This window comes from Hyperolius riggenbachi, chromosome 1 (genome assembly GCF_040937935.1).
Source record: "Hyperolius riggenbachi isolate aHypRig1 chromosome 1, aHypRig1.pri, whole genome shotgun sequence".
NCBI lineage: Eukaryota > Metazoa > Chordata > Amphibia > Anura > Hyperoliidae > Hyperolius > Hyperolius riggenbachi.
This window is the reverse complement of record NC_090646.1, coordinates 230,948,901-230,963,597: the sequence shown is the minus strand read 5'-3', so window position 1 is coordinate 230,963,597 and position 14,697 is coordinate 230,948,901. Positions and strand designations below refer to the sequence as shown.

General features: G+C 44.0%; 1 protein-coding gene across 5 annotated transcripts in view; it reads right to left on the bottom strand.

Moving 5' to 3' along the window:
- Positions 1-14,697, bottom strand: part of TBCK (TBC1 domain containing kinase) — a 330,567-nt gene that overhangs the window by 118,430 nt on the left and 197,440 nt on the right. For all 5 annotated transcript variants that reach the window (XM_068231246.1, XM_068231264.1, XM_068231255.1 and 2 more), the window contains one exon: positions 14,165-14,326. In XM_068231246.1, the coding sequence (XP_068087347.1) occupies positions 14,165-14,326 (162 nt within the window). The remainder of the gene's footprint in view (positions 1-14,164; positions 14,327-14,697) is intronic.

The following is a 14,697-nucleotide window of genomic DNA, read 5'->3' as shown; positions in this document are numbered from 1 at the left end:
ACCACTTGGAACGCTCCTGGACAAGGCCCATCAACATTTTCCGTTTCCTTGCCAGCGCAGTAGCAGTTTTATTTCAACCAAGTTATGTTCATGAATTTACAGCATAATGGGTTAGCTCACAACGTGCCCTTCATCAACTGTATTTTTTCACACTCCCAGAAGTGTCTACGCAGTACTGTAAATACATTACACAATATAAGGACTCAAGGACTTTACTAATTAAATAAACACTATTCATTGTGTTACTTAAAACCAATGACCCTGTTGGCAGAAATCAGTTAGCATGGCAACAAAGATTACAAACAGTCTAGCTGCACAAGATAAAGCAAAATATAAAATGCAACAGATCCAGAAACCTAGCTTTTTTTGCTGTTGTGTACTGTGATACGGGGGCGTTGCTAGGGCCTTTGATCCGGGGCACCGGCCTGGAACCTGTTGCCATGGTGCCCTGGATCTATTTAGTGGCAGGAGGGGGCACTGGGCGGAGCGGCGGGGATGACATCACAGAGGGCGCTGTTACCAATGCGAGGGACGCCACGGGGAGGAAGTCGGAAGCACATGTAAGCTGTGCCTGCGGCGATCTGAAGACACGTGAGTTTTTAACTGCCCGCTCCCTCCGCCGCTCCGCCCAGTGCTCCCTCGCACACTAGGGGAAGCTGCCTATGTAATCTACGCTGGGGGAACCTACCTATCTAACCTATACTGAGGGAACCTACCTATCTAAACCATACTGGGGGAACCTACCTATCTAATCTACGCTGGGGGAACCTACCTATCTAATCTACACTGGGGGAACCTACCTATCTAACCTATACTGAGCGAACCTACCTATCTAATCTATACTGGGGGACACTGCCTATCTAACCTATACTGAGGGAACCTACCTATCTAATCTATACTGGGGGAACCTACCTATCTAATCTATACTGGGGCAACCTACCTATCTAACCTATACTGAGGGAACCTACCTATCTAATCTATACTGGGGGAACCTACCTATCTAATCTATACTGGGGGAACCTACCTATCTAATCTAAACTGTGAGAACCTACCTATCTAACCTATACTGGAGGCACCTACCTATCTAACCTACGCTGGGGGAACCTACCTATCTAACCTATACTGGGGGAACCTACCTATCTAATCTACGCTGGGGGAACCTACCTATATTAACCTATACTGGGGGAAGCTGCCTATCTAACCTATACTGGGGGAAGCTGCCTATCTAACCTATACTGGGGGAACCTACCTATCTAATCTATACTGGGGGAACCTACCTATCTAATCTAAACTGTGAGAACCTACCTATCTAACCTATACTGGAGGAACCTACCTATCTAACCTACGCTGGGGGAACCTACCTATCTAATCTACGCTGGGGGAACCTACCTATCTAACCTATACTGGGGGAACCTACCTATCTAATCTACGCTGGGGGAACCTACCTATATTAACCTATACTGGGGGAAGCTGCCTATCTAACCTATACTGGGGAAGCTGCCTATCTAACCTATACTGGGGGAACCTACTTATCTAATCTATACTGGGGGAACCTACCTATCTAATCTAAACTGTGAGAACCTACCTATCTAACCTATACTGGAGGAACCTACCTATCTAACCTACGCTGGGGGAACCTACCTATCTAATCTACGCTGGGGGAACCTACCTATCTAACCTATACTGGGGGAACCTACCTATCTAACCTACACTGGGGGAACCTACCTATATTAACCTATACTGGGGGAACCTGCCTATCTAACCTATACTGGGGGAAGCTGCCTATCTAACCTATACTGGGGGAAGCTGCCTATCTAACCTATACTGGGGGAAGCTGCCTATCTAACCTATACTGGGGGAAGCTGCCTATCTAATATATACTGGTGGAAGCTGCCTATATAATCTATACTGGGGAAGCTGCCTATCTAACCTACACTGGGGGAAGCTGCCTATCTAAGCTATAGTGGGGAAACCTACCTATCTAACCTACGCTGGGGGAACCTACCTATATTAATCTATACTGGGGGAAGCTGCCTATATAATCTATACTCGGGGAAGCTGCCTATCTAACCTACACTGGGAGAGGCTGCCTATCTAACCTACACTGGGGGAAGCTGCTTATCTAACCTATGCTGGGGGAAGCTACCTATCTAACCTATGCTGGGGGAAGCTACCTATCTACAGCCAAGCAAAGCCCCAACCCAGCAAAGCAGAGCCCTCAGCAAAGCAACCCCCCTCCCCTCCCAGGCTAGCAAAGCCTTCTGGTCCCAGTCCAGCAAACCATTCAGCCAAGCAAAGCCTAGTAAAGCCCCCAGCCCAGCAAAGCCCCCAAAATGCCCCCAGCAAATTGCCCAGCCCTGCAAAGCCCCAGCAAGTCACCTAGCAAAGCCAGGCCGGCACAGCATCACCACCAGCCAGGCCGGCACAGCATCACCACCAGCCAGGCCGGCACTGCATCACAACCAGCCAGGCCGGCACTGCATCACAACCAGCCAGGCCGGCACAGCATCACAACCAGCCAGGCCGGCACAGCATCACAACCAGCCAGGCCGGCACAGCATCACAACCAGCCAGGCCGGCACAGCATCACAACCAGCCAGGCCGGCACAGCATCACCACCAGCCGAGTACAGCGCACAGGCCAGCCAGCCGAAGGCAAGGCAGAAGCTAGGTGAGGGGCTTAAATACGTGAAATACTGCCTATTGAATATATTTAAGTTACGCCACTGCTATGTTCAAGTACATTTGGCCCCACCTATGACCACGCCCACTTTACGCAACATGACCACGCCCATTTTTCACAGCAATATGCATTTTTACATCTTTGACATATCCTAAACCAGCCTTTCTCAGCCTTTTTTACCCTGGAGGAACCCTGCAAATAATTTTTGGATCTCAAACACCCCTTCAAACCCTTTTTTTTATCTCAAGGAACCCCTGCATTTATTTTGCAGGAGGCATGGTGTTTAAAAGAAGGTGTGGCTGTTTATTTCACTACCCCCATTACAATGCCCCTCATTATACTGTCTCCTTATTCTGGTGCTTTTCATTAATGTGCTCATTATTATTTTGACCCCTAATTTAGTGCTTCCTTTTACAGTACCCCCTATTATGTGTTCTTTTAGACTTCCACCATGATGGGGAGAAATGCCAAGGAACCTCTGCAGAGTACTCAGGGAACCTGGGGTTCAAGGAAAACCTGGTTTAGAAAGCCTGATCTAAACTTTTGTATATAGTAAATTAATATAAACCTTTGGCCAGTGGAGCTTAGTATCTACTGTAGCTAAAACAGGCACAGAGATGCACACAAACGAATAGTTGTTTTTTTTCCTTTGAAATGCATATTTTTTTTAGAATTAGAATAAAAGTTCCAAGGGGCGTTGCTTTAGGTTGAATATAAAATTATATGGGAACAATTACACTCTAAATAACACACATACTGTCTCAGTATCTGATTCTGATGTGTTCCACGTATAAAAGCTTCTTCCTGCTGCAACCAACTAGGGTGAGATTTCCCCTTTTCCCACCGCTCTAAGAAGGATCACCTGAGATTAGCTAAGAAGGTGCACTGGACATATATCATTCATCACCACTTAAGGATCAGAAAGCTTTATTTGTACAATAGCTATTCCATAATATGGGATAATTATGGGAAACCAGTATGCTCATGTATGAATGGTTGAATTAGTGAATTATGAGCATAGAGTATGGAATATCTATTGTACAAATAAAGCTTTCTGATCCTTAAAGCGGAATATAACCCTGCATTTCAACTTTGCTCTAAAACATTATTTACAGTATATTATATGCAACCAGCATTTTTTTTTTACTAGACCAGCATTGGAAGGGTTACACAGGGCTTTAAAGTTCTTGGAGATTTCTGCAGACGCATCCGAACTTGAGAGAGATACATTTTGTTTACATAAATGTATCTAAGTGTTGAATGTGACTCATCTCTCTCACTGAGAAGGAGTTGGAGGACAGCCAAAGAGTGTGTAACATTTCTAAATATATACATATAACTAAATAGAATGTAACTATCTGAACGTCTGCATATCTCTCCACGGAACTTAAAACCTCTGTGTTTAACCCTTCCAATGCTGGTCTGGTAAAAAAAAAATGCTTTTTGCATACAATATGCTGTAAATAATGTTTTAGAGCAAAGTTGAAATGCAGGGTTATATTCCGCTTTAAGTGGTGGTGAATTATATATGTCCAGCGCACCTTTTTAGCTAATCTCATTTTTTAGAATTACACACTTCTACTATATAGTTCAGTAGTAGGAGTGTTCAAAACTGCATATTTTACAAAAGGTGCGTACACACACACACACACACACACACACACACACTACTGTAATAAACAATGGGTCCGTCAGACCCTCCCGCTGGACGGGCGTTCTGCCGACAGTAGTGTGTTTTTTTCCCTCACTTAACAACCACTTTAATGAAAACCTGTCAGGAGAAAAAAGTGAACGTTAGATACTTACCTAAGTAATGTGAAGCCTCTGGATGCTCTGGAGCACAAAAGAAAAGGCTGTATATGAGAGACTATGTGCTGAGAATATACAGTACGACTGCTTTCATACACAAATGGAGAACAGCGAAGGGAGCAGAGGGTCCCAGTGCTGGATCAGTGGGCTCGAGGGTGATGCGGGAAACCTCTGGACCAGTGTTGAGCAAACTACGGCCTGTTGGTGTTTGTAACCCTGCTGATTTCGGGCTGGATTCCTCTCCTGGCCTCCCCTCTCATTCCCTGCAAAGTTATGTGCGATGTATAATGATAAGTTTAACTTGCCCAAACAGACTTTCCAGCACAGACCACCATGGCCACATCGGTGTCATGTGACCCACCGTTACCATGCCAGCGTGTCACATGATGGCACTGAAGACACAGATTGCTGCTGGAAGATGCGATTGGGTGAGTTAAACCTATCATATCGCACCGCTTGCAACTCTGCAGGGAGGGAGGTAGGAGAGGAGAAGAGATGCATGAGGGCCACTAGAGGAATATGGCCCACAGAGGAAAAAAGTTTGCCCACCCCTTCTCTGGACTATCCAGAAGCTTCCATCCACTGAAGTAAATATCTTACTTATACTTACTTTGATTGCAAGAATGACTGGTTACTAGCATGACTGGTTATGGATTTGAACAGTTTCTAGAACAGACTATCATCTGACGATAGGTCATTTAAAAAGGCCAGCATTTGTTCCTATAATGTATTTTTGGATCACGTTACACCTTAGTTGCTTCAAACTCTATGATTATAACCCCAAAGTGCATGCCCAGTGTTTTAAATAGAAATCCACCACTTGCTATTTGAACAGCATGCTAATTTCAGCAGCTGTCTGGTAGGTAGTTTAATAGTACACCCTCCACTGAATTAATTAATTGAGCAACACTTAGCAGGGCTCAGTGGGAGTTCAGTACTGAATGAGCATTATCTGTTCTTTTGAAAAATAATAATGATGGTAATTTGTAATTCCACCAGGTCAGTGCCTCCAGGCTTTTCTAGCAGAAAGAAAAAACACAGCCACTGTACAGGCAATACAATGAAAACACAGAATTCTGCAAAAACAGCTAATTAAAATTTAAGCCAGAGAAATATTACGTACAGCGGTCATAGTAAAAAGCTTCATTAAAGCAATATGCAGCCCTATCACACCAGCAAATTGGATTGTTTAAAATGCAAAGTATCACTGATGAACAAGGAGTGAACTGCAAGGGCCAAATCTCAGAACCCCAAAATCCCAGATGAGAAGACACCAATCCCCCATTGTAAATTGCACCTGTCCAATATAATCTTCCTTGTTCTGCGGTGGTGGGGGAAGATCAGTACCCACAGACATGTAAGGGTAGGTCATGGGGGGACTTTAGTGGGAACCTAGAAGCCCCATTTTTATAATAAAGGGCCCCTACATGACCTCTTCTCAAATATATAGAAGTGGTTCTTTCTTTAACTCTTTCGGTAGGGTTAAGTGCAAAAACCTTAATTAAAATTAAATTACGTATTTAAACAAATAATAATTAAAGTTTGTTATTTTTCATGTGTTTTTTTTTACTGTACTAATCTATTTTCGACTTTATCTATATTACACTTTTGTAACCACCTCTATTCTTCAGTATACTTCTAATTTGTGACATTTTTTTTCTTCTGTAAATATATTTTATTTATATTCCTCTTTTTTTTTCTAGTTTTAAGTTCTTCTATTCTTGTTTTTTTCTTTTTTTGCATTATTTTTTCTAATAGCTTGCTTGAGTGAGCATAGCAGCTACCGTAAGTCTTAAGGTACCCATTAAAAGCACATTTTTTTGGCGAAACACCTTATTTTTGAGAAAATCTATATCCTCTCCACTACAGAATACAACCTGTGATCATATATTTAAATGATTCTGATTATCTCCACCAGTTATGACCATATCTATGAAAAGATCTATCAAGCAGAACAATCATTTATTTAAGGAATTCATTTAAGGAAGCAATCAATTTGGCACTTAATCAGGATTGATTGGGCACATTAGTTTCTCTGTTTTACTATAATACAGAATAATCTGATGAAAAATACCATCCTTCATTAAAAATTGTACAATTAATGGGCACCTTATGAATGTCCCTCAATGATACAATCTTTATTGTACAATCTTACCAAATCTATGCAGTAGAAGAGTGAACTTAGTGAATATACTTTGAATGGATACTTTAGGAAGTCTCTCATATTACACAGAAGAGGTATGATTATACAACAAGATTGCTGCTGCTTAGCTTATTTGTGAGGTTGGTGGATAAATAATGCAGGAATTTTTTTTAAACATACTATATATTACTTTAATTTGTACATTGTATTACAGGTGTCAAGAGGTTGGGTAGTGTACTGGTTTCGGGCTCTTGCCTGTTCAGTAGGCCTGCACCTATTCAGTGAGGAGACTGCCTAGAAAGCACACTATAGTGGCTGCAGCTCTAGAGCTTTGAGTCCTCCAGGAGAAAAGCACAATATAAATGTTCTGTGTCTTATCATGGTTGATTTTCTTCACTGCTTGCATATAAAAAATGCCCCAACTGATATGTTACTCTGTCAATTCTCAACTTCTTATCTCCTTAATGTACATTTTATCTTCAGCCTTACTCCAAGCAGTTACAAAACTAAACGAATAAGCTCACTCTGGTGTTAACTTATTACAATTACATTCAAACTATGTGGAACAATATTCAGATGATCTCTGATAACAAAAGGAGCAAAACAGAAGGGGCTGATAAAGCAAAAATTGTAGGCAAATAAACCAGAAGTACCGCACATTAACACTAAAACATAAAATCATTAAAAACTTAGATTTTCCTTAACAAAAAGTTAATATATATATATATATATATATATATATATATATATATATATATACAGTGGTGTGAAAAACTATTTGCCCCCTTCCCGATTTCTTATTCTTTTGCATGTTTGTCACACTTAAATGTTTCTGCTCATCAAAAACCGTTAACCATTAGTTAAAGATAACATAATTGAACACAAAATGCAGTTTTAAATGATGGTTTTTATTATTTAGTGAGAAAAAAAACTCAAAACCTACATGGCCCTGTGTGAAAAAGAAATTGCCTCCTGAACCTAATAACTGGTTGGGCCACCCTTAGCAGCAATAACTGCAATCAAGCGTTTGTGATAACTTGCAACAAGTCTTTTACAGCGCTCTGGAGGAATTTTGGCCCACTCATCTTTGCAGAATTGTTGTAATTCAGCTTTATTTGAGGGTTTTCTAGCATGAACTGCCCTTTTAAGGTCATGCCACAACATCTCAATAGGATTCAGGTCAGGGCTTTGACTAGGCCACTCCAAAGTCTTCATTTTATTTTTCTTCAGCCATTCAGAGGTGGATTTGCTGGTGTCTTTTGGGTCATTGTCCTGCTGCAGCACCCAAGATCGCTTCAGCTTGAGTTGACGAACAGATGGCCGGACATTCTCCTTCAGGATTTTTTGGTAGACAGTAGAATTCATGGTTCCATCTATCACAGCAAGCCTTCCAGGTCCTGAAGCAGCAAAACAACCCCAGACCATCACACTACCACCACCATATTTTACTGTTGGTATGATGTTCTTTTGCTGAAATGCTGTGTTACTTCTACGACAGATTTAACAGGACACGCACATTCCAAAAAGTTCAACTTTTGTCTCGGCGGTATTTTCCCACAAGTCTTGGCAATCATTGAGATTTTTTTTAGCAAAATTGAGACGAGCCTTAATGTTCTTTTTGCTTAAAAGTGGTTTGCGCCTTGGATATCTGCCATGCAGGCCGTTTTTGCCCAGTCTCTTTCTTATGGTGGAGTTGTGAACACTGACCTTAATTGAGGAAATGGAGGCCTGCAGTTCTATAGATGTTGTCCTGGGGTCTTTTGTGGCCTCTCGGATGAGTTTTCTCTGCACTCTTGGGGTTATTTTGGTCGGCCAGCCACTCCCGGGAAGGTTCATCACTGTTCCATGTTTTTGCCATTTGTGGATAATGGCTCTCACTGTGGTTCACTGGAGTCCCAAAGCTTTAGAAATGGCTTTATAACCTTTACCAGACTGATAGATCTCAATTACAGTACTTTTGTTCTCATTTGTTCCTGAATTTCTTTGGATCTTGGCATGATGTCTAGCTTTTGAGGTGCTTTTGGTCTACTTCTCTGTGTCAGATAGCTCCTATTTAAGTGATTTCTTGATTGAAACAGGTGTGGCAGTAATCAGGCCTGGGGGTGACTACAGAAATTGAACTCAGGTGTGATAAACCACAGTTAAGTTATTTTTTAACAAGGGGGGCAATCACTTTTTCACACAGGGCCATGTAGATTTTGAGTTTTTTTTCCTCACTAAATAATAAAAACCATCATTTAAAACTGCATTTTGTGTTCAATTATGTTATCTTTGACTAATAGTTAACGGTTTTTGATGAGCAGAAACATTTAAGTGTGACAAACATGCAAAAGAATAAGAAATCAGGAAGGGGGCAAATAGTTTTTCACACCACTGTGTATATATATATATATATATATATATATATATATATATATATATATATATATATATATATATATATATATATATATATATATATATATATATATATATATATATATATATATATATGTGTGTGTGTGTACAGTGCTGCCCATAATTATTCATACCCCTGCAAATTTTGACTTCAAGTTACTTTTATTTAACCATTGATTAAATTTCTGATGGCAAATGACATAGGTGTCTACCATAGGGGTATGAATAATTATGGGCACCACTGTACATATTTAAGATACTGGTCCTTTAAGGGACCAGCACGCTTGTCCCAAAGGAGTTAAGTAAGCACAGCTGAGCTGATTCAGGGAATGAAGTAAACATTTTAAGCATCTAAAAGAAGTCTGAGCTTCTTATTAAATCTTATTCATATTAAAATGATAATATGGGAAAATTTAAAGTCATTTGGTCTCCATGGGTAGAGGAATTGAATGCTATAGGTCTTTATTATACTATAACAAATTTGTGATAAGCTTTGTTTTAACTTTACTAGTCCAATTTTATATTTTACTTGATATAGTCTTGTGGAAATAATAATTAATTGTTATGTCGATCAATGTTTTATTGATAGCCTAACTGTTATGGCAATCATATGTTATGTATTGTTTTAAAATAATTTGCTATTTAAAAGCATATTGTTGTTTATATTTATGTTTACTGCTAATAAAGTTCTTTGAAATATAAAAGAAGTCTGAGCACTCAGAACTTTACATGTGTGTCCATATATGAAAGTCAACAAACCGCAATCTTACAGATGCCTAGGTGAGTTAATAAAGGTGAAGTTATTTGTATGGGAATTAAATGTACCATTTTACAGAAGCATTCCTATGAAAATCTGGATAGTATTACCGTATGTAAGACGGCATCCAGCCGTCTCTTGATTTCATATTCAGGAATGGCATGGACGGAAATTGACAGGGCACCGCAATGTCACGTAAGCACGACTTGCCTTTGCTAATGCTTTTATTTTTCACTGATATTAATAATAATACAAGCTACCTGCTCTACCTGATGGATTTGTTTTCATTTCCTCTTCAAACGGGACAGAGGACTCCAGTTGGGGCCATCTGGATCTTCAGACACAGGAATGTGCTCTGGGGTAAAATACAACCAGTCCACAGCTGAGCGTTACCTGCTAGCAGTGCGTTCCTGATCTCCTGCAGGCAACATACTGCTCACCCAGCAACCGCAGTATCATTACAAAATAAATGAGCGAATGTAAATATAATGTAGAAGTCATGCCGAGATTTCACTTTCAGCCTCAGCGGGTTGCAATATCTACAACTGACAAATTCAATATTAACCACTTCCACACCATGAACTTTTATGCTGATCTGTGCAGCGTGGGCTCTCCAGCCCACAGCACAGATCAGCTAGCAGCCAGGGCGATCAGACTTCCCCCCTTTTTTCCCCACTAGGGGGATGTCCTGCTGGGGGGGTCTGATCGCCGCCGGCTGCTTGCGCTTGCGGGGGGCTCTTCAAAGCCCCCCTCCGCAGCGCTTCCTGGCCTCCTTCCCCTTCCCTCCCTCTCCCTTCCCCCTGTGAGCGGCGCAGGACGGAAATCCGTCCTGCGCCTGATGGGATAGGCTTTAGCCTATCAGATGCCGGTGATCCCCGGCCAATCAGAGGCCGGGGATCGCCGATCTCCTCTACGGCGCTGCTGCGCAGCAGCGCCGTATACATGTAAACACCGGGGAAGAACTTCCCCGTGTGTTTACATTTACCCTGCGAGCCGCCGATCGGCTCGCAGGGTGTTCACGGAGACACCCTCCGGGAACTGACATGGAACGGCCGCTCATACGAGCGGCCGTTTCCATGGTATACACTTCTGGATTCAGGGGCGTGTATATACGCTCCGAGAAACCGGAAGTGGTTAAAGAACGTTTTCTTTTCTTCCTGGAGCTCCACACACTTGTAACTGCGTTGTGGTACCTTCAGTCCATATTCAATATCACATAGTATAGAAATCAATAAGGCCCCATTCACACTAGAGTTTTGCCGCGATTTTGGCAAAATGCTCAAACGCTAGCATAAAAAGCATTAAAAGCGCTAACATAATGAAACCCTATGGGCCCGTTCTTGGGTGATTTTCGCAAATCGCCGCAAATCGCCCAAAACCTGGCAAAAACGCAAACGCGTCGCCTGCACCATTTTCAGGCGATTTCCCGGCGATCCCGTTTCAGTGCTATAGAAGCGCTAAAAGCGATCGTGGCAAAATCGCCGCACTGTTCAGTGATTTTTCCGCGTGAAATGGCGGAAAAATCACTCCTGCAGAACGCCGGAAAAAATCTCCGGCGGTTTGCGTTTCTAAGTGTGAATAGGGCCTTAAAAGCATAAAACGTACCAATATTTAAACTAGTGCCACTTGTATTAAAAGCCAATCAATGCAGACCTGTCACATACATTTCAAGCTGACTAGTATAAATTGTTTATACATAATAATGGATGCTCATCAAAGCTCCTTATTAGGAAGACCTGTACAGCTGCTTATTCGTGCAGTTACTTAATCAGACTACCATGCAGCAACAAAGCAATACAGATACAGGTAAGGAGCTTCAGATAATGTTCACATTATCGCTGTCACTCACAGTAGCTAGTGAAACTAGTCCATCTCCTCATAGGGGATTCTCAGGTATTTCTTTATTTACTTTACACACTTTGAAGGGCAAATTTAGTTTGCTAATGCAATCATTAAAAAATGATGTCTTTCATCAACCTCAAAAGTCAATGGGACAACAGCCTCACATCCTGCGCGAGTTGTCTGCATAGTAGAGTGGACCCGATCGTGCTCGCCTGCACAGTAGAGCGGACCCAATCATGCTCGCCTGCACAGTAGAGCGGACCCAATCGTGCTCGCCTGCACAGTAGAGCGGACCCAATCGTGCTCGCCTGCACAGTAGAGCGGACCCAATCGGGCTCGCCTGCACAGTAGAGAGGACCCAATCGGGCTCGCCTGCACAGTAGAGAGGACCCAATCGGGCTCGCCTGCACAGTAGAGCGGACCCAATCGGGCTCGCCTGCACAGTAGAGCGGACCCAATCGGGCTCGCCTGCACAGTAGAGCGGACCCAATCGGGCTCGCCTGCACAGTAGAGCGGATCCAATCGTGCTCGCCTGCACAGTAGAGCAGACCCAAAAGTGCTCGCCTGCACAGTAGAGCAGACCCAATCGTGCTCGCCTGCACAGTAGAGCGGACCCAATCGTGCTCGCCTGCACAGTAGAGCGGACCCAATCGTGCTCGCCTGCACAGTAGAGCGGACCCAATCGGGCTCGCCTGCACAGTAGAGCGGACCCAATCGGGCTCACCTGCACAGTAGAGCGGACCCAATCGTGCTCGCCTGCACAGTAGAGCGGACCCAATCGTGCTCGCCTGCACAGTAGAGCGGACCCAATCGTGCTCGCCTGCACAGTAGAGCGGACCCAATCGTGCTCGCCTGCACAGTAGAGCGGACCCAATCGGGCTCGCCTGCACAGTAGAGCGGACCCAATCGGGCTCGCCTGCACAGTAGAGCGGACCCAATCATGCTCACCTGCACAGTAGAGCAGACCCAATCGTGCTCGCCTGCACAGTAGAGCAGACCCAATCGGGCTCGCCTGCACAGTAGAGAGGACCCAATCGGGCTCGCATGCACAGTAGAGCGGACCCAATCGGGCTCGCCTGCACAGTAGAGCGGACCCAATCGGGCTCGCCTGCACAGTAGAGCGGATCCAATCGTGCTCGCCTGCACAGTAAAGCGGACCCAATCGTGCTCGCCTGCACAGTAGAGCGGACCCAATCGTGCTCGCCTGCACAGTAGAGCGGACCCAATCGTGCTCGCCTGCACAGTAGAGCGGACCCAATCGTGCTCGCCTGCACAGTAGAGCGGACCCAATCGGGCTCGCCTGCACAGTAGAGCGGACCCAATCGGGCTCGCCTGCACAGTAGAACGGACCCAATCGGGCTCACCTGCACAGTAGAGCGGACCCAATCGTGCTTGCCTGCACAGTAGAGCAGACCCAATCGGGCTCGCCTGCACAGTAGAGCAGACCCAATCGGGCTCGCCTGCACAGTAGAGCAGACCCAATCGGGCTCACCTGCACAGTAGAGCAGACCCAATCGGGCTCGCCTGCACAGTAGAGCAGACCCAATTGAGCTCGCCTGCACAGTAGAGTGGATCCAATCGGGCTCGCCTGCACAGTAGAGCGGACCCAATCGGGCTCACCTGCACAGTAGAGCGGACCCAATCGTGCTCGTCTGCACAGTAAAGCAGACCCAATCGTGCTCGCCTGCACAGTAGAGCGGACCCAATCGAGCTCGCCTGCACAGTAGAGCGGACCCAATCAAGCTCGCCTGCACAGTAGAGCAGACCCAATCGTGCTCACCTGCACAGTAGAGCAGACCCAATCGTGCTCGCCTGCACAGTAGAGCAGACCCAATCGTGCTCAGCTGCACAGTAGAGCAGACTCAATCGTGCTCGCCTGCACAGTAGAGTGGACCCAATCGGGCTCGTCCGCACAGTAGAGCAGACCCAATCGTGCTCACCTGCACAGTAGAGCAGACCCAATCGTGCTCGCCTGCACAGTAGAGTGGACCCAATCGGGCTCGCCTGCACAGTAGAGCGGAACCAATCGGGCTCGCCTGCACAGCAGAGCGGACCTAATCGGGTTCGGCTATTTCCGCCGGAGTCCAAGGGAAAGCTTATACTGCACCTGCCCAGGAGCGCCGATAGGTAAATATTGCTTTGTGCTGAAGCCCCTACTGCGCCTGCGCTGCCCGGCGGTTTTTCAGTGGCTGACAGCGATGGATCCCCGAAGATGAAAAGGATGGGGGAAGCCTCATTAGAATCCAGAGGCTAAGCACTCCATAGGGGCACTTTTTTCCTTACAGTGTCTCTTTAAGCAGACAATATTTCTCTGCTTAAAACTCCCTCCATCTACATCATGCCACTGACTATGTGCCGATCTAGCTGCTCTGTGAGAAAAGAAAACTGCCTCCCTGCATATTTTAAAATATGTTCCTAACATTGAACATAATATATGAATGAGAATACATTCTTAACAGAAAAAAAGAGAATTTGCCGCTGAGCAGCGTGAGGTTTCAATGAAAATTATGTTTAAAATCAATGCAGAGGCGTACCTGGTAAATCAGAGAAGAGCAGAATACATTCATTAAACCCATTTGCAAGAAGCCTGACTCTGAGTTGCTGTAAAATAGCCACTCCAATGCAGAATGGGAATGAGGCATTTCCTAGAAGCAGCGTGTCCCACAAATGGAATATCTTGTGCAAAGGAAAAACATCTGTAAAAAACAAAACAAAAAGGGGCATACTGAATTATGTAAGAATTACACATCATTATAACTTCTAATAAGCCAGAAATATAATACTGCTGGTTGTGTTATGACCTCACATTATTGTATCTAAATACTAACAGAATATTTATGACAACCATAGTAGTAGGGCAAGGAAAAACATTTGTCTTACTCTATATTACAACCACTAACACCAACATGAAGAAAACAAGTTTAATGTATTAAACTTGAATTCAAACACAATCATTTTCTCAGAAAACACAAGCATTGTATTAAACATCGTCTTATTCCAGTCCTTCCCCAATCCTGTCCTCAGGGCCCACTATCAGTGCATGTTTTGTGGAAATACACAGAGGTAG